This window comes from Aythya fuligula, chromosome 7, assembly GCF_009819795.1.
Source record: "Aythya fuligula isolate bAytFul2 chromosome 7, bAytFul2.pri, whole genome shotgun sequence".
In the NCBI taxonomy this organism is placed as follows: domain Eukaryota; kingdom Metazoa; phylum Chordata; class Aves; order Anseriformes; family Anatidae; genus Aythya; species Aythya fuligula.
The window spans coordinates 22,848,007-22,869,072 of record NC_045565.1 but is presented as its reverse complement, the minus strand read 5'-3'; the positions used below and the strand labels follow the sequence as shown (position 1 = coordinate 22,869,072).

Below are 21,066 nucleotides of genomic sequence, written 5' to 3'. Positions count from 1 at the left end.
TTGACCTTTTGCGTGTTAGGGACCAAATAAAATCCCCCAATAAAATTGCTAAGTTGCAAGACATCTGAAGGTAAACCAGTTGCTTTAGAAAGATTAGTGAATAATTCAGTCATTTTGATCTGCAGCACTGTAAAAAATAAAACAAGTACAGAGATATCCACAGTTTTCCTTAATCTGTTTTTAAAGGATCTTAAGAAACATTAGGGGCTCATAGTAGCAATTCAAAAGCTAAATATAAAAGAGGCTTTATGAAGTCAGTAAGAGCTTTCCTGGGAAACCAGAGAGGCAATACTTATTTTTGGTATATTTTCCTGTGAGATAAAGATAGCAAATCTAGAAAGTAACCACCCGGAACAAGATATGCAACAGAGATACCGCAATATGAAGCGGGGGTGTTAGAGAATCAGCATTTAGAGAGCAATGTTCTGACAACACCATCTGCTCATCTGTGCTGTGTCTTCTTATTAAAGGCTCTCTTACTGTCTCATGCATGATTTTCTGTGGAAGTTGGTGTAGGAGCGCATGATTTATTTTGACATTAATATTTACCAGGCTGGTGTATGCTTAAAGTATCTTAGATGCTGAATGTGAGTACTTAAAGTCATTTGAGTGGCTTTCATTTTTACTTGCAGATATTAGCACCTTATTTTGTCATTTCACCACTGTTACAGGTCAGATACCATTCAAATTGCATTAAATCAAGCAAATTCCAATAGTACTACTTTTACTAGGACTGTGGACTGAAACAAAGGTTACTTCAGGGCAAAAAAAAAAAAAGTTTGCTAGCATCGCGTGTTGGTCAGCTGAAGAAGAGTAAAACAAAAGCTTCAAATTCTTTATTGTTAGTAATTTACTGTGAATTTAAAGTGCAAGACACTTCCGTAAAGTTTGTTCTGGACATTGAAAGTAGTATTGTTAAGTTTTATGAAGCAAATATCAAAGAGATTTCATTTGTATTTATTAACATTTAGTAATTCTCTCAGATTCTGAGTAGGTAGCATTCCTGTTATTTATTTTTTTTTTTTAGTGTTTTGAAGCAAATCTTACAAACATCTCAGTCATTTGATGATATATAGTAAGAGTTGGCAGAGCACATCAATTTCAGATCTGTTGAATGACTGCATTAAATTATTTTGATTGATACTATTTTCATCCAGAAATAGATTACAGAGCTGACAGATTACTTACAAATAACCATTATGGTTGTGAATCACACTGACAAGAGCAAAGAAATTCCATTCAGAAAACACCTTGCCTCAGTCCAACATTCTGATGTAGATATTTATATGATTATTTATATACAGTTAAGAGATTTCCTCTGTGACAACTTTCCCTTGTTAACTAAAGGCTTACCAAAGATGTGCATCCTAGGTACTGATACTGCACATGTACACAAGATGTTGCTCTGGAACAGCCCTACATTTCAAAATGGTAGTTTTGTGTTTTACACTGAGCACACTGAACTGTACTCAGTGGATCTAGTACAGGCAGTGCTCGGTGTTTATGATATTAAGCTGCACATGTCTGCAGTTATTTTTCAAAACAATTACTTTCACAAATAATTAAAGGATACAAAAATGAAAGTGCTCTAGTATACTGGAATGTAATTTCTATTGACACATCACTGCTGATACCATGTCTTTTTAAATGTAGAGTTTTAACTATTGTAGATATTTCCTAATACATTTAAGCAGCAGTTCCTAAAGGTACCAACCCTTCAGTTTGTTGAAAACCCCGAGAAACTTACGTATTTGTAATGCAAATATGTACTGTAAAACATTACCACTGCATTCTTTTTTTTTTTTTTTTTTTTAGAAGCTGCGAGACCTTCTGAAGCCAGACCTAAAAATGTGCATTCTTAGATGCTGCAGTTTAAGAGTGCTTTTTCTATTGGTGCTATGTAGGTAAGAAGCATTTGCTTAAAAAAAAATATCCTCAATATATATAATACCATTAGCTTATAGCTAGAAATGTATCTGATCAAGGTAAACCCAAATCCACCTGACAGCAGAATCTTACCTCTTACAAAGATTAACCAACCTTGATAATAGTAACAAAAACACAGGACCAAACCCCATGAATCTGCCTTGATTGAGCTGCAGATATTTTTCACTAAGACCGGTAGGGGAAAAAGAAAGGAATTCAACTTAAGCAAATGATCCTTCAGATGAAGGATTACTGTGTGAGTGTGAATATCATACTAAATGCTTAGCAGATTTAGAAGGGCACATGGTCCTTGACTGAACTATTATACTTCGCCCAAGGACAGCACAACTACATGTACTACAAGCTGCAGGTAGCAGAATCATCTTCATGCATTCATTGTTAAAGAAGTGTTTTAATTACCTGGTTAAAATGTATTCTTAATATGCTTTGCAGGTTAAATTGTAAAACCTTCAGGAAAGCTGAATTTTTAGGCTGGAAGGTGAAACTGATCCCTTTAATGTACAAATAATCCTGTTAACAGCACAGTTACCATAACAAAGAAAAAAAAAAAAAAAGAAATAGAACACTTCAAAACAAAAAAGTTGTTGTTTTAGAAGGAACATTTTGCAAGCAATTCTAATAAGAAAATGCAAGCGTGGACAGCTTAAACAGCCTTGTCACCACAATCTTTAGTTACCCAAAAGATATTTTAATTCTCTTTAGCCAATTCTCTTTATACCTAACCCATGTAGGCTCCCAGAGAATTCCTCAAGATAAGGTTCTGCCTGAACTTTACTTTCAAGTTGATGTGCAAACATAAGTTTTTAGATAAAACCCCACTTGTTTGTGAGGGCAGATGGCAACTTCCTGGAAGGAAGTTTAAGACCTCCCCCTCCCGTCTTCTGCAGTGCTATAAGGATGTTTTTGTCCAGAACACACAGTTGCTCTGATTTCACCTTTCTTCCTCATCAGTTGAGACATGCTGTACACTATAGTCACTGAGTAACACTCATGGCTTTGCACTAATAAAACTACAGAGAGACCAATAAGATCCCAAAAATATCTAAGTAACAAGGATGCATGTCATGTCCTCCTTCCTTCCCCCCTTCCCCAGAGTTTAGCCTTCCTTATCAGATGGACCTTGTGAACCTTCTCTTACAACTTAAAAAGGTTGAATGTCCAGAATCAGGAACAGTTAACTCCTGGATGGCATCCATGGAAGCTGTGAGCGCTCACAGCACCTGTTTAGCTAGGCCATGAGTCACAGCATCAATCTGACATGCCAATATTGCACCCAAAGCTGAGCAGGTGCTGAGTGGAAGCTCTACCCCTTGTCTAGCTCACTGCCCAGGTGATGCTGAGGTGCAATGATGTCTTTTTCCAGTGGACAGGATATGGTGAAAGTGCTGTTTAAATCAGAACTATACAACTTTACACGAGAACTGAGAAATAATATTTAACCCTACCACAGCAGAATCCACAGTGAAAGAGCAAGTATTTATGAACGCCTCTGCTTCCCTAGGGAGAGCTGTTGCATGACTTTACTGCCTAAATTGTGGGAAACATCAGCAACTTTGAGGTTGTTCCTCAGTCACCCTGTTTCTGGCAGATCTCTTAACAGTATCAAAGGAGCACTGAAACATGAGCTGGAATTATTTGTTCCCCAAATGGTCTAGTAGCTAGCATGTTTGCATAAGCTCTGGCTAAAGTTTGAGCACAAGCAGGAGAAGGATGGGGTTAGAAAGTTTTCTCTACTGACTGAAATAGTTTAAACATTTAAAACATTTTGAAAAAGATTGAGACAGCCATAGCCTCATCTGTCTTGCCACATAGAGGACATGATCTGTCACAACCCACTTGTTAACAACATCACACCAGACTATCAGACTTTATATGTTACATTATAGACGCTAAATGAGGATTCTTAATGTTAAGTGCTGAAAGTGAGGTTAAGTTACTTTATAGACATGCATACTAGAAATCTGTATCTAGTGAGTTGCCTGAATGGTCACTTGCCCAGAAATATTTTCATTAAGAAATGGAGATGATAAATCTGCCTTACATTTTTTCAAAGTAATCAACTTGTGATCAAATTCAAGCTTACAGTTTGAATCATTATCAGGAATTAGCTTATATATATGGTATTTGATCCCAAGAACAGCTATGATTCATTTCAGGAAAGATTTTTCAAATTAAAGGGTAATAGGCAAAATTTATAGGGTTGGATCCAGAAGATTGTGGGATGTTGATGTTTTCACCAACTTAAAGAGTATTTGCATTATTTAAGTATTTTATCCAATAACTGGGAAGCGATAATGTAATGCCACTGTTTCAACTATGACAGTTAGCCAAAAGTACAGACTGTTTTCGAAGTGGAGAAATCAATAGTGATGTAGGTGATCCTGCAGCAGTTTGTCTATGAAGGCAACAGAAAAGCCTATCTCCTTAAGCATGTCAGGTGTGAAACAAAAAGCAACGCCTCTGTTTTCCTGTGCAAACCCCTCACTGCCTGAAAGAAGCTTTTGTCCCAGTTTTTCCTGAGGGGTGCATTTCAAAAGCTTTCTCAGACTGTGTTTGGCACTTTACTTCTCCCTCACTCAGCTCTGAGGTGTTTCTCTGTCTTTCACAATACAGAGTCTTGACAAACATAGCCAGGGAAAATATTCTCACACACGTGTCTAGAACGCACCTTTGTTTTAAGCAGTGATATGTACTGCTGTTTTAGAGCAGCATCTGCCCCCCTCACCCCAGTTACCCAATTCTGTTAGAGACACTAGCTTGAAGCTATCTTAAATAACAAGCTGCAGTCGTACATTCCAGGTTTATCCCATCCTGTAAAATATGAAATTTTCTGAGTCACAGGAATAAAAAAAGGAAATTTAATCATTATAGTTCATATTTTACAGAAGCAAGTACAGGTCACTGAACCCAAAGAGTTTAACATGTTATACATTGTCAACCCAGAACAGATATGTACTCCAGGCTGTCAATATTCTCCATTTTCTTCTGTGAAAGCATATTCCCTCCAGTGGCTGGAACAGCAGTTTCAAGGCAATTCCATATTGTGGTGTGTGCCAGGGTATATTTAAATACATAAAATAGAGGAAATAAAACATAGCTGTATTTATAAATATAAATACCAGGTAAAAGAAAAGCTCAAGTGATGTGATACATAGGCATAAGAAGAAACCACCCTAGCTTTTGCTTTTATCTTTTGTGATCCCTGCACAAGGCAATGGCACAGATTTTATTCCTACAGGCAGCTATGAGTTCACTCTTGCTTAGTGACGAACATTGCATGAGCACTGAAGAGCACTTTAAAGGCATCAGACATCCTCTTTTAAAACATAGATAAGCAAAATCACTTAAGGCATGTAGCATCTAGAGGTTCTTCGCCTTTTAACAATGACAACTTGTTTCTGGGTATGCCCAAAGTTACCAGAATAGGATCTCGCAATACAGCATGCTCATATTTAAGATACAGTGAGTTCCTCTTGTGTGGGGACTTGCTATTATAGGAGTTCTCAAAGATTGTATGGCAAAATAGCATTTAATGGGTCAAGCCATGTTAATTCACTGCATCAAGTACTGCACAACAGCTTTCTCTTGGCAAAGAGTTCTTTTTTTAAACAAAGTCTCTAAGAGAACAAAAATGTAAGGCTACACATCACATGTTGTTAAGGGGAAAACAAGAATTTTCTCAGAAGAATTGTCACAGGTGCTTTAAGCAAGTACTCATATACCTAAACAATACTAAATATTCAAGACTCATTTCAGCAGATAGCTGTTAACAAGGGCAACACAAGACCATTCTGCAACCACATGCTGATCCACAGAACAATATTATACCCTTGCAGTGGAAGAGTGGCAAGTTTTCTTTACTGTTTCACAGTACTTGAAAATTATGCAGGAGAAATCCAGTAAAGCTGAAATTAAACTCATACAGCTCATTGAACACTTCAATGAAATTAAATGTAAATCGCAGAAGCAGAAAAAAATCTGTTGAAAGTACAGTATTTAAGACATGAAAAAAATGAAAATGCATTTCTAATTCCCACACTTCTGTGAAATATAAAGACGAACATTCTTACTCACACACACACACTTTAACTCAGTATGACCACACTAGCTTCTTCAGGAAGAAACTGAACTTAAATGAAAAGCATTCCTTATTTCCATGCTGTCATTACCTAAGACCATATTTAACTGACCATTGAGCAATGACTTGTCTCTCTAAAAATAAAGAAATAAATGCCTAATATAAGGGAAGTAAACAGGGTCATCCAAATATGCAAGCTATATAAGATCAAGGCTATGAATGAAAGCCAGCTACTTACTGGACAATTAGCTCTAGTAAATAAAAGAATTAAGTATCAGTGAAACCGAAAGGCAGGGGACACCACATCTAAAACCACAGAGTATTTTGTTCACAGGTATTCAGTGAGACTTTGTCAGTAATTAAGAGTATCTTAGTATAGTATCATACCACCTTGAGATACCCAATACACCACCCTAGCAGACAAAAATCCACACTATGGCAGAGCCACTAAAGCTCTCTCAGAAACAAAGCAATATCCCAATAAACAGGACATTTCTGAAAGGCTACCAAAGGCCCAGAAACATAGCTGGAAAGAGCAAGCAGGGATTTCAGGAGCAGCTCTGGGAAGGTTAGGAAGAGAAAACTCAGAGAGAAGCTCCCCCAACCATAGCTTTATACTTACAGCTCCTCCCCAGGGCCAGATTGCTACAGCTTTCATACCTGCTGCAGGAGAACTATGAAATAAAGATGGGCTGGGGGAGGAAGAGAGACCCCTATCAGTTATAGCCTGGGGAAGAAAGGTGGAGGCTCTCTCTGCTAGATACACAGGTGGCTGCTCTCCATGAGAGACAATGCCTATGCCCACAGCCAGCTGAGCTTCCTTCATCATGCACACCAATTGCTTGTTTCTGACCTAAATAATTAAACAGAGGTCACACCTCCACTTTTCTCAGATCACCGGCAATGAGCAGTCAGTATCACTTGCGTTTTAATTCCTGAGGAGCACAGCCTGCTCCCACTCAGGGAGTGCTGCTGTAGGGGTGAAGCAAAAATTCAGGGAAAAACCATGTTCATGCCAGAGCAATAAATCCCAAGGGCCTGGCTGTCCCTCCCACAGCTGCTAAGCATCAAGACTTGTGAAAGGGGGAAAAATAAGAGTCTTCACATGGCCTAAGTGAGGGATCATAACTTGAGTGCGTGGCTTCTTCAGTCCTTTTACTAGTCTGCAGCCTCCGTGTGATGTTACTGCAAGGGCTGTAGCACAAAGATAGAGTTTGCATGTACTTATTTGTGTTTGACTGCTATATATTGTATTTGCAGTTGTTTCTGAGTACAGGGGTGGTGCGTATTCTTGTACTTCGCTGGCTTGGCCCAACAAGGTTATTTCTGTAACCTGTTTAAAAACGTTGCTGTAAAAGCAGGGTATTAAAAGTGTTTTTACGTGCTAACCTCTAAGGCTGGTTTCTGTCTCCCTCCAGGAGCTAAATTGAATGTATTTCATTATGTAAAAAGAAGCTTAACTTTAAATGCTGAAATAAACAATTGACATCCCTACCATGTTCCTAGATTATAACAATAGTGTCCTATTTACAGAGAAAGCATTAATGAAGATTGAACTACTTTCTCAGGTGAGGTATTAAGAAATACTAGACTTTGAGGTACAAAAGCAGCATTTTTTGTGAATAAGGGATTAACAGATTGATAAATTTGTTATCTTCTAGAATAGTATTTTTTCTGCAGTGTTGTGAACTATAAAATGCAAATATCTCATAAATTACCCATTAAGCAATAATCATTAGCAGTCTTGATGCTAACACAATATTGGTCTGGAACGTTGCCTCTGCTACATTTTGTTTTGTTTTAAATCATTTCTTTCTTTTCTTTCATTTTCTTTTAGGTCGGTGCAAATTTCTGAAGCTGAAGGAAAGGGTCAAATTCTTCCCCCAACTATACAAAAAATAATAAAAGGATACAACAAGTATCTACGTCCATTTTTTGATAGTAAGTAGAAAAGCTGTGACTGTTGTGAGTCATGTTTGAAAACCAGCAATAAGAGCAAATGTTTTTTTCCTAATGCTTTTTTCCCCGTTGTTTGACAGTGACTCCTTTGAATCTACTTAATGTCCTAATATATAATAAGACATAACATAATGCTTTTTGTGGCCAAAAGTAAAATCCATATATTCTAGATATTCATAAGTGATAATTCCAGACTCTGTTAGAAACTTGTGTGTTAATGTTTACATGTCCTCAGTGAAGCAAACTGCAAAACCTCACTTATTTAAAAGTATAATTTACCCTGATTTCCTAAATAGCAACTATGCAAAATTTTAGTTAAAGATAAGACAGCTCTACATACCAAATTGTTCATAAAGGCATTGGTAAGTCTTATTCTATATCAAGTATTATGTGCATCTACAAGAGAATTAAATAAATGCTTTTTGCCTTGGGTCTTAAAGGTCACTGAACTGGTTCATTGCAGTACTGTAAGGGAAAATGAACTGAAAATGTCAGATCCCTGTGTCACACAGTCACAGTCACCAGGTTGGACGACCCACATTGTCTCTGGCACCAAGGCTGATTTTAGTGCCCTGCAGCACAGTCAGCTATGCACACTTAAAACCTCAGTAATGAACATCTTCCTTGCCTGTTTATGGCTATTGTGTGTATCACAAACAGTAGGGAGTTGCAGAGTGGGGAGCGCAGATCTCTGCCTGGATTAACTGCAGAACTCTGACACAGAAGATATCCTGCATGTTGAAAAAAACGCTAAGCTTTGTGTATCTGTCAGAAAACAAACCTAGACAATAAATGTTAGGCAATTGTTCCTAAATTAGGAATTCAGAAACATTAGGGGGTTAAAAATGAAGGCTTTTATATCCCTTTATATCCCACTTAAAAGTGATTGACTAAAGAGATTATCAGACCATGTTGTTACCTCTTGCTATCTAAACACCTGGTGAGGGCATTTCATGCTATATGCAATTTCTGAATCAATTTCCTAAAACATTAAGAGAAACCTATATTTTAGGTTTAAGAGAGAGGGGAAAATAATTATTTCATCTGTTCATTTTTATTGGAATTGCCTCAACTGCTGATAGAGTATTTGCGTAGTCATTAAGAAGATTATCAGCAAAATAAAAGTAATGACAACAAATAAACTAACCCCGTCTGATTTTGCAATGAAAAATATAGTAGTGATCACTGAACTTAGAGTTATTTCATTCATTGCTTTGTGCTGGTAATGGAAGCACATTGGCACTGCCATTATGAATGTGTATTGTTAGACAGCAAATGGAATTGGAATTTCATTATAACATCTTGTTACTGTAATTGTGACCAACACTAAAACACTCTTGAGCTATGAATGTCCTTTTTTTTTAAAAAAAAAAAAAAAATATATATATATATATTTAAATATAGACAGAATATTTTCTCAGTTATTGGACAGCAGTAAATCTATAGCTCTTTTTTTTTTTTTTTTTTTTTTTTTGGCCTGGAACTCCCTGAGGAGCTCAAGCCTATGTCATATGCAGAGCCAGTCAAGCACTTCCAGACAGTGTCTGAATCACTGCATATGCTCACCACAGTTCGGGCATGAAAATACTTGTGTCCCAGAAATCTTTGATGGATGTGTAATAGCTCAACTGCTGAAGGAATGGGATGGGACTCTGAAAAATACATTTTACTGGTGACAATTGTAAACACAGAGTTGTTGGTTTCACAAAAAAAAAAAAAAAAGGCTGATATGGGGTGGCCATAGCTTTCCTGTTCTTGTTCTGTGTAATATTTTGCTTATTTCTATGGGTATGCAGAAGGTGTACATCATATCTGTCCTTCATCAGAAAGGGTTTTTTAGTGTAATTGCCTTCACTTACAATCATATCAGTGGCTACAAGACATTTGCTAAATACTTGATGAAACTGGAGTTTAGTCCCTTACACCTCATCTGTGACTTTTTTTTTTTTTTTTTTTTTTACCTCCTTTGTCCTCCCTCCACAGCAGATTGACAAAAAAATGAACCTGTTCTAACCTGTTGCTTAGGATTTAGTAGGCTAATGAATGAATGCATAATAAAAAAATAACCAGGGATGTTCCGGTAGTGGTGACGATTATCAGCCTCTGTAAAAGCCTGCTCACTTCTAGTTGCATCAGTGCTGATTTACTCTGAAGAGGAAACTTGTATTTCTAGAAATATGAACAGAACAGGATGCGTATGGACATTAACCCTAACATCAGTGTTTGCTGTCTGAAGTGCATGAAAAGTTTCGCATAAAATGGGAAGAAATATACTAAAGTAATAACCTGAAGTCAGCCTTTCCAAAACAATGGAATCCCTTTTGGGGGCTAAGATTACTTTTGCTTTCAGAAGAGTGCATGGTTTATTTGTTTGTTTGTTCAGTTAGATGTGAGATGGCTACAGGTTAGCTTGATTTCTAGAATAATGTAATTCAAAGTAATTTCCAAGTTCTATGGCCTTGATTTTTTTTTTTTTTTCTTTAATCAGGAAATGGAGATTTTTTTTGAAGTGATGTTTGCTGCCAAGACACAATCATACCCTTATAAAATCAGTGATGCTGAACTCCTTAATATTTAGCAAAATGGATTTCTAGTCCAGAAAAGAAAGCGTTAGATATAAACTGATGATCATAAAATGAAGGTTGCTTTTTCCTAACGCTGCAAAAACAAGAAATCTTTATTAGTCAAGGAAGTATTATGACAGTTTGTGTGTTCTTAGTTTGTGTTTGATCCTTTTGCTGGGGCTGGCAGGTGGCTGAAAATTATCTAAGTGGATATAACTCATTAAAGAGGATATGAAGATATTTTTCTTTTGAATTAGATGACTATGCATAACAACATTACATCGTCTTCTCTTGCATGGATTTGAATGATTAGATTTTCCAGATTTCAACCCTGGGTTAAATTTACCTTACTTTAGACTTACTTTTTGAGTTCTGTCCTCCTTTACAGACCCTTGCTACCAGAACACTGCCACTTATGCCCATCACAGACTGTCATTCCCATTTCTTTAGGTCTTTAGGGACCTAAATAGGGTGCGTACAGTTAGTTTAGATGAAGCCAGGCTTAGTACCTCAAGAGTAGACAAGTAAAATGGACCAAACATCTTATATTTGTCTGTACTGGGTGTCACACAGCAGTTAGAAAATCACAGGGCTAATTTATGCAGTGTTTGATACACAGGAACCCCAGAAGGACTGGTTACTTGTCTCTTCTACCATCTGAATATCAATATTAAAATGTTCCCTTTTCTTACCTACAGCATTTTAATGTTCTTGTTTGAGCTGGTTCATCAAGCAAGTCTAAATAATTTGAGCAGATAGATCCTGGAAGTTCTATTAAGAGATTAGAAGACTACCTGATATAGAATGATCTTAGCTATTATTTGGACTGTAATATGAAATGTTTTTATATTAGTATTAGTAGATAGTGCCCCTTAGTGTAATAATGTCTATCATAACCTTCTAGATAGATGTGTAAGTCTTCTGTAGAAAAGTTGACATGCGATTTAAAAATGCACAGTTATTTTTCTTAAATGTACGATGAAGTGTCAGGGTTATGTAGCACCAAGACAAGCGGATTTTAACATCAGGTTTTCTGCTGCAAGTGTGTAGACCAATTTTTTACCTTAGGTGCTGTGCCAAACCGCTCCGAATTAATGAGCAATTCCTGCTGACTTCAGTGAGGCTTGGATCAGGTTCACATGGTTGTTAAGGGATGCATAAAATCTTGTAAATAAGTTTATACAAATAGATTTTGTTCTGTGATTAAATGTGATAATTTAAGTGTTCTAATTAACAAGAGAGAGACTAGGAAAAGGTCACAGCTAAGTGTATTTGAATATGGAAGCTACTTTCAAGTGGTATAAAAAAGTACCATGCTTAAATCAGTTAGTCTAAACCACATTTAAAAGATCATTTTCCTTAGCTTTCTAATGAGAATACATTTCAGGGTCTCAGTGTTTATATTCAAGGAAAACAAATCTTCTAGTCCAACCTTCTCTATAAGACCGGTCACCATATTTTTCCCAAATGTTGTTTATATGAAGTTCACAGAGTTTAATTAGATAACGGTAGCTTAGATCTCAGGTTTACGGATTACCCTCAAAGATACATGTATCAGGCTGTTCAGCGTGTCTAAAACTTTTTGATTTAATAAGACAAGCTCACATGGTACGTAAGAAATACATACCAAATAATTGCCAAGTAGATATTTTATGCACAGCTAGCTTTCTGCTCTGGTGTCTGCCCACAAATACAACCAATATCTAATCTTTCGTCGAAAGGCAAAAAGCCAAGGATATGTGTGGCCACTTGTATATTAAGGATTCCATTTTTTTTTTTTTTCCCTAAGACTTGTGATTTAGTAAATTGATGACTTGGTACTTGTAAACTTTAACACACAGGTGGTGATGTAGATTTTCCTTCTTTTATGGCAATCAGAAACACAATGAGACTACCACTGTCATCAGACCTAACTTGCTGCATTCACGACAGATTTTCTTCTTACTAAAATGCTGAGTTCTAGAGGTTCCAAATGATGAATTCAGTTAGAAAATGATTCAGTTAGGAAAAAAACAACTTATTTGATGTTTCATGTTGTCTTCATTTTGTATAAACTGGGGCTTTGCTTAGTTTTGTCAGCAAATGTGTAGTATTGTACAGCTGGATATCTTTTCTGTGTTCCTCTGTCTCCTCTTGGAGGAGCTGAGTAAATACTGTTCATTAATTTTCATGTTGCAAACTTTCATATTACCGTTCCAGAGTTTTGCATCTTCTGGAATATTTCTCTCTCTCCATTGAACCCTTTCTGCTGTTTACGTGATTTTTGAAATGTAGGAAACAAACCTTGTCATGGTAATCTAATGACAGTCTTGCCAGTACTTGTCTAGATTGTAAAATAATGTAATTCTGTGTATTGCTCTCCATCGCAATAGTGTTTTTGCCAAAGCATAATACTGAAAGCTCATGTTGAAATAACTATCTGAGATGATCTCTAAATCCTTCTCAAAGACACTGTTTGCCAAGATAGTGTCCTGTCCTGTATGTACTGTCTTGTGTTATTTGTCCTCATATTAGTTGCTTATGTTTGGTTGTATTGTGTTTTTTTGACAAACTATTTAACAAGCTGTTGTTAGTAATATCCCCGCTAATTTTTATCTCATCCATAAACTGTACTATCAAAGATACATCACTGTCTAAAGATCATTGATGCGAACAAATGGAATTGAACCCAATTCCTGCTAGAAATGGGTCTGTCTTCTGATGTCTTCATATTAACTATTACAGTTGAATTCTGTCAGAAGGCCTACATTAATCTGTCTAGTCATTTCATATAACATGTAATTGTCAAGAAAGATTTAGGAAGTTAAATACGCTGAAAAAATTCAGGTGCAATGTATCCCTATACATGTATCTAAAAGTCCCATAATATTCTCAAACAAAGCAAAGAAGAAAATCAGGAGGACAAAAACATTTTAATGAAAAATATAATAAGTTACTTTAGTTACACTTTTGCTTCTAATTCTCTACGTTTTTTTTTTTTTTTTTTTTTCTGTCAAAGTCCCTGCAAGAATGAGGTGTTCTTTCAAAAGACCATCCCTTTCAAGAAATTTCTGAATGCCAAATTTGTTTTAAGCTTTCTTAAACTGAATAAAGAAGAGGTAGCACTAGCTGTTCATTATATTGTTGATTGTAACTCACCATTTAAATCAAACCTACCATTTCAAGACCTACCATTTAAATCAAACACATACACGACTCAGTGGTAGTTGACTTTGTTGGTATGAAGTTTACCAGGCTGTGATCACTACAGTGGTCCAAAGTCAGTTAGCTATTTGACTCCTTATAGTATGCCTGTCACTATTCTGGCTACTTTCCCACATGGGATTACTGTTAATATCTGTAAAGTGCATAAAATAACCACCCTTGTACATGACATAGACTTTAACTTTTACTGAAATTTAATTAGACTGTGTACCCATTGCTATAACAAAATATACAATTTGGCATTTCTTTGGCAGTTTTTAAGATTCATTTATGGAGGACTTAGTCTTCCTCTGAAGATCAGTAGATTTCTTTGGAAGTTGTCATTATATACAAAATTCTGCCAAACATATGGAATGTAGGAACTGGCTGCCTCATCTGGCCTACTGCCCTGTTTTTGACATTGTCAACAGGAAACCTTTCAGAGGAAGGTCAGAAGAAACTCTGGTGGATAATTATGAAGATAGGATGGAAAGATTCATTCTAACTATTATTAATGCTTTGCTTATTTAACAAGTCACCATAAATTACATTTAGCCTTAACAGTTTTAGCTTTTTTTTTTTTTTTTTTAAACTAAGAATATTGTTCTGATTTAACTAACTGTTAAAGCCCAGCTGTTCTTGAAAGCCTGTGATAGTACAGACTCCTTCCATAGTTTTCTTTCTGTACAACCCATCCTTGGCATGTTGTACCCTACTATCCTCACAGGCTGGAATATGTCTGAAGAACTGGAGAAGAGGCAATTACTTTGCTTAATGAAAGCTCTTCTGGGCAGTACCCAATGATGCCTTAGTTGCCTTGTTGGATTTGCTGTTTTTGCAGTTGAAGCTCTACTCTTGAAACTGCAGCAAGTGCTTGTGATTTCACTCATGATCCTGTTCCTTCACCCTTGATGTTCTGCACAGAGAAACACCCGTGCCTTAGCCTCTCAATCTGTTATAGAGGGTGAAGCTAGCTGGGATTGTTTTCACAGAGTATTGATTTATGTGCCTTACCTGTGACACATGTCAAAGCCACACCTTCATGGAAAAAATCTTTCTTCTTTGGCATACGCTCCCACCTCCTACTTAAATGAGTTTCCTGATAACCCCAAAGATCAGAATTGCAAATGTGGAATCCTACAGCCATTTCCAGCCAACAGCATTCCCACTGTCCCCTCATCTCAGCCACATCTGCCAGCCCAAGTGTGAAAGAAGGAGGCCCTGAAAGCTAGGACAGAGGATTATAATGATCATGGCCTTCTGGTATGCCCTTTGTGTCCCACTGACCCAGAAATGCAATCTTGTAAGGGAGATACTCTTTTGGACTCTTAGATCTTTTGATTGAAGGCAACTGACATAGGAACACAAGAAATTATTGTTAAAGTTTGTGAAACTATGCGGCTTTTTTGTTTGTTTTTACTTTGACTTGTGGTGTATATGTCTATTAAATATCTGAGGGAATGTCATGAGTTCTCATGAGTTTTCATGAAAGCTTGACTCAAGACAGGCTGGATGCACAACAGAAGTGTTTGGGCTGTGGAGACAGGCAAGGATAGCAGAGCAGGACAGTATTGACCTAACTGCACCACCACTTGTTAGCACTTGAATTGCAAGGCACTTGTCTGCTAGGACAGTCAGTCTGAGCCTGAAGGACATCTTATACAAAGCTAGGTATGTGTCACTTGATAATTTCTTCTCATTCCTAGTTACAGTTTATAGTCTATAATAAACACACAGATTGCCATCAAGGGATGCTGCAAGCCTATGGTCCTGCTTTAAGCTGTAGCTTTATATTTTAACTTTCAACTGAGTCCAGAAGGAATAATTTATAGATTTTTTCAGGAGTGCCAGGTTTCTGGGACTCAACAGTTGTGCCAGACATTGATACTTTAACACTTGCATTGCAAAGGATAATTATTATGAAAAAAATAAAATCACAGATACCTTTTAGAGTGACACTTTATTTATTTATTTTTTTTAATGTTGTTCAAATGGGATATCTATCTTATCTCCTCTTTCTGATCTCTACATGCTGCATAGGGTCATATAAGAGCTACCTACCTTGCAAGTGGCCTCAGTAGGTTTCAGCAGTGGGCTTGTGGTTTCTGGGCACCATCAGCTGTACAGATTGTATCTAAACTATTCCTTCCTTTTCTAAGTATTGCGTTCTCAGCTTCTTGTAAGTACATGGAAAGATGCACGTATTTAATAGGAATTTCTATGTGTATCTGCTTTGTTATATATTCTGCACATATTCAACCAGGACTAGTGTTATGTTTCCATGAAAGCTCTGCACAAATCCTGCTTTTTAAGAAGCACAGCTGGTGATCTTCTGACACTGTGAAATACGCATTCACAAGGAAGTGAGAGCCTGTGCATGCTAACACTACAATGACATCATGACAACTACCTAGGTGAGGTATTTAATCACACTGAATAAATGTTCAGCTGATATTATTATTAAAAGGAGTACAAAGTGACTAGCTTTCTTCATAAATGTAGGTATCTAAGTCACAAGCTAACCGCCAGTGGACAATGTTAAAATCAGTGACACGGTATAGACAATGTATTCTTAAACAGGCAGTAAATAAAGTCATTCAGATATCCCATCTGCATATTAAGCATGTGACATTGCCAGGAGCAACTCCTTTGTTCACCAACATCTGATGGACCAGATGTTGCAACTGGAAGAATTCTTTCCACTGCTCTGCACCTCAGAGCAGAAGGGTGTGATGTACCACAGGGATTGTGCCTTCCTCACCTTGTTCTGCAGCATTTTCCACAGCACACTTTTTAGGGAGTGAAGAAAAATCATATAAAAACATCTTAGGAAATAAAACATGTTTGTTAAAACCAAGGTAATGTTATTCTAGTGGTATTAAACTTCGGTTATGAAATCATTAAAATTCTTTCATAATCAGAATTTTAGTGATACTTTCAGAAAAGCTGCTAATCATTTAGAAAAAGATGGAAAATGTCATGGAGGATTGTGTAGCCAGTTCTTGTGAACACCATGTATTAAGTCACTGTGTGCTAGGTGCTGGCTGACTTTTTTTTTCTTTATTATTATTTCAGATGGTCCTGTGTCAGTTGGAATGAGTCTGGATATTGCAAGCATTGATACAATATCAGAAATAAATATGGTATTGTAGATTTTGCATTTTTTTGCTTGTTGGTAAGATAATGTCTTGTGTTTACAGCTACTGGCAATATGAATTTGAGTTCTTTTTTTCCTTGTGCAGTCAGTATGAGGTAGGAGAAGGATTAATTTTTCACTACAGAGAGTAATTATAGCACTATAATAAGTACCGAGTTTCTTATGACTGGATTTCTAGACGAATACTTGTATAGAAAAGCAGACAAATCATACCTCTTGTAGATACAAACATAAGTTTGCTACTGAGCATTAATCTTAATGAAAGGTATGTAAAGCAGTGTTTATTTTCCAAATGAAGTGTCTAAATCCCTATGCATGTCAGAAAATCAAAGATATATTCACGTGACTTTGAAGCTACTCCTTTCCCTTATATTTAGACAGCTGAAAACATTTTATTTTTCTGTTACTGTCATATATTTATTCCAGCTGTTTCATTACATTTTGTATCAGTTTTTTTTTGTACAAACAATGAAATGGAATATACTTTTCTAATGAAATATCCAACCTGCCTAAGTAGAACCAAAAGGCAAAAATCATTAGTCAGATATTCAGTACTGGAAAGTGTGTGTGTATGTGTCTGTCTCTGTGTGTGTATAGAAATTTACCTCGCTCAGGTTTCCAGAGCAATTGAATCTTAAAATCCCTTTTGTACTCAGCAAGTATTCACAGGTATTTAAGAAAGAAAAAGTAAGGACAGAACTTAAGATGAACTTATACTGATAAAAACACACCATAAAATCAAAAGTTGCTTAAAAAGGTGCTAAGAAATTGTGTGATTTTAATGTAAGACAAGACATACGTGAATTGAAGGTAAATTGGGCTGAGAGCTATCTTCAAGGTCTCAATAAATTTGGCACTGCTGTTTCCCTTGTCATGTTGAAAAGATAGATTGAGCTAGAAGATGATGATGTATTTGTTATATTTCCGTAACTTCCTATTACACTCACTTCTTTTGCCACTATGCATCTGAATTTATGCAACTTTTCCTAAAGTTTTCTTAAAAATATATTATTTAGTGGTTTATGTGAACAAAATGCTGTTTGCAATCACTTATATAAATCATTCTAAGATTTAAAGATTTACAGAGCCAGATTATGTGCTGACAAAACTCTGATGACTTCAGCTGATTTATAGCTCCAGGCTGAAGCCCTCAGCATTTACTGTAAAATTTCAGTGACCGTAAGAACAAAATCTATTCAAGATAATATTTCTTAATGACATCAACATCACATCTAGTGCTGGAAAATTTGGCAGAATGAGAGCCAGTACAACTGTGATCTGAGTGCCAGCACTTAGGATTGGGACACAGAGTCACAGGCTATCTGTGCTCAGTGGTTGGTTCCATGCACTTTTTAAAAACAGAATAATGGTGGCTAGTTCTGAATAATATATATATATATATGTTTTTTGTATTTCAGGATTACACAGCTACCATATTTTTAAGGCAGAGATGGACTGATGAGAGGCTATGTTTCGATGGTAATAAGAGTTTAAGTTTAGATGGTCGGCTTGTGGAAATGCTTTGGGTACCAGATACCTTCATAGTTGATTCCAAAAAGTCTTTTCTTCATGATATTACTGTTGAGAATCGTCTTATAAGAATATACCCTAATGGAACAGTGTTGTATGCTATACGGTATGTATATACCACATACCAGCCTTTGTACTTGGTTTCTATGTACATTTTAAACTTTTCAGTTCAGCGTGATTTTATGCTTAAGAAACTGGTCTAATTCAGAAGTAGAATATTCATGGTCTTGTAGTTTTACAAATACATAATATGACTGACTAATATGATTAAAATTTTAAATTTACTACTAGGTCTCAATTTCTTCACTAAATAGCTCCTTTTGCTTTCATGTACACAAAATACAGGAGCTGCATCTTGGTATTCTAGTTTTGTGTTGAAATCACAGAGGAAAGATACAGCAACTGATTTGTGTTTTTTATTGCAGATTATTCTTTACAATAGATTTTGCTAAATATAAGATTGTTACTGTTTTGCAATTTATTTTACAGCAAAGGGAAAAGGTATGCTATATGTGAGAAAAAAGAAAAAGTGCCCTTTTTGGCTGCTGCTAAACTCAGTTGTTTTGGAGTCCTTTCATGTTTTGAGTGCTGTTAACTTGTATCTAATGTGAACCAGTAAAATTTAGATTTATTTTCTCTGCAATAGATACTTGCCTACAAATATTAGTTACAGAAAGTTACATAGGTCATTTTTACTTTTACTGATGAACAATTTTATCCCATTAGTAATCAACATTACTATGTTTTTCAAGGATCACCACAACTGTGGCGTGCAGCATGGATCTAACCAAATACCCAATGGATAAACAGACATGTACCTTGCAACTGGAAAGCTGTAAGAGAAGTTACTCTTTCTATTTTTATACAACTAGAAAAATGTCTGATTTTTATTTCCCTAGGCTACTGGATCTATCAAAGAGGCTGGAATATTCAAAAAAGCCATGTGACAGAACGTTACCACTCTCTGTTGAATTACAGTAGTATTTGTATACAAAGATAAATTCACAAGGCTTCACCGAAAATAGCATGGCGGTATTAAAAAGCTAACGATAAATGAAACTATGGAAACGGATGAAATTAATCAGCTGTTTTGCAGGATGTCCTGTAGTTATTCTGTCGGTCTGCAGGGGGAGTTCTTTGAGCAGGATTTTCCAGGAAAGGCAAGAAAATGTTTTTTGATAGATTTGCCTCTCTTCTCTCTTTCAGGATATTGTGATTTATTTTTTTCCCCCTAAGGCGTGATTCCTGTAGGAAAGAAAGAAATTAGAATAAGGCTTATTTGTAAGGCATAGACTTCATATTTAATTAATTTACTGTCTTCATATTGAAAAAAGGTAATTGCATAGACAGTTCTGTTCTGAGATGGGTATAAACAGATCCTTCTATGGCTTAGTTCTCTGTGCCAGTGCTGTGGGAAAAATGTCATAAATTGAAGGACCGAGACTAAATATTCTTTATAGGTTCTCATTTTATTAATCAATGTCCTCATATTTTTCATTAAAAATGTTCCCTAATACATTGTAAACATAGTTGCTTTACAAATACCCAAATGTGCATGTTTAAAATTAATGCTTTTCTGTTATTCATGTGAATAAGATACTAGCAAAATATTTTATAATATAATGTAGGAATGATGTGGAAGGACACCTAAGAGATGTCCTACAAGATGAAAAAATATTTTAAAATATTTGTCAATATATATTCAGAATGTTATTTTGGAAGGTTTTTCAGTACTTGCTGAGTTTTATTCTTTAGCATTTCAGAAGGGTGTGTGTGTTCTTCATTTCTTGTTGTTAACTAACAGAAGATGATTGCAAAATTTCATTTTAGACTGTAAAACAAAGGGAATCAACCCCCAAACCTTCCTCACACAGCAGTTCCTCTAGAAACAGCTGTTTTTTAAGGATAAGATCTGTTTAATGGTAATTTCAATAAGAATTTGGATTCATCTCTAATTTATTTTCCTTTGGAAGAGCATATTGGTAAGCCAAAATACATGGATTTACATTAAACACATTGCTTAATGAGTCACTTAATATTTACTCTAGTTTCAGAATGAAATATATGTCCCACAGGAACATGGGGATTTAAAGGAGTCAGGATTTAAAAAAAAAAAAAAAGAATTCCCTGTGTAATTAAAAATAAGCTTTGCTCAGAATGATTCCATCTGCTTTTTCAACAACACACAAGCGTCTGCTGTCCAAGGGGAAGACATGGTAATGTCATCACAAATGCTCCCATGTCATTTGGGTTTAGTGTTGAGGAAAACAGCTAGAAATGATGATTACACAAGGAAAGAGTATGCCTTTAGCCATGGCCCTGTATCTTCAGTGCACTTCATGCTTTCTTATGGGTATGCTGGAAATGGTGTTTGCTCCCTCATGAGATAAGCAATGTTAATTTATAGGCAAATAAGGACATCATCCTAGAATACTGCTTGCAAATACCATTATGTGGAATTAAGAGTTGTGAATGTGAGCATGCACACACGTCCACACAAATACACATCCATAAAAATACTCATAAATAAAATGTAAAACATGCAGCAAATATTTCAGCTGAATCGAAGTGCTAGGTGTTTTATTAAATGTTTACTAATGTAAAAACAAGTACGACATGACATTATCAAGTACTGGCTTTACGCAGTA

The 21,066-nt window shown here is 36.0% G+C and overlaps 1 protein-coding gene across 1 annotated transcript in view; it reads left to right on the top strand.

Annotated features, from left to right (window-relative positions):
* Nucleotides 1-1,848: 1,848 nt before the first annotated feature.
* LOC116491416 (gamma-aminobutyric acid receptor subunit pi-like) overlaps nucleotides 1,849-21,066 on the top strand; it is a 39,157-nt gene continuing 19,939 nt past the window's right edge. Inside the window, exons 1-5 of the mRNA XM_032191334.1 lie at nucleotides 1,849-1,904; nucleotides 7,863-7,966; nucleotides 16,807-16,874; nucleotides 18,307-18,524; nucleotides 19,171-19,253. Coding sequence (XP_032047225.1) covers nucleotides 1,849-1,904; nucleotides 7,863-7,966; nucleotides 16,807-16,874; nucleotides 18,307-18,524; nucleotides 19,171-19,253 — 529 coding nt within the window. The remainder of the gene's footprint in view (nucleotides 1,905-7,862; nucleotides 7,967-16,806; nucleotides 16,875-18,306; nucleotides 18,525-19,170; nucleotides 19,254-21,066) is intronic.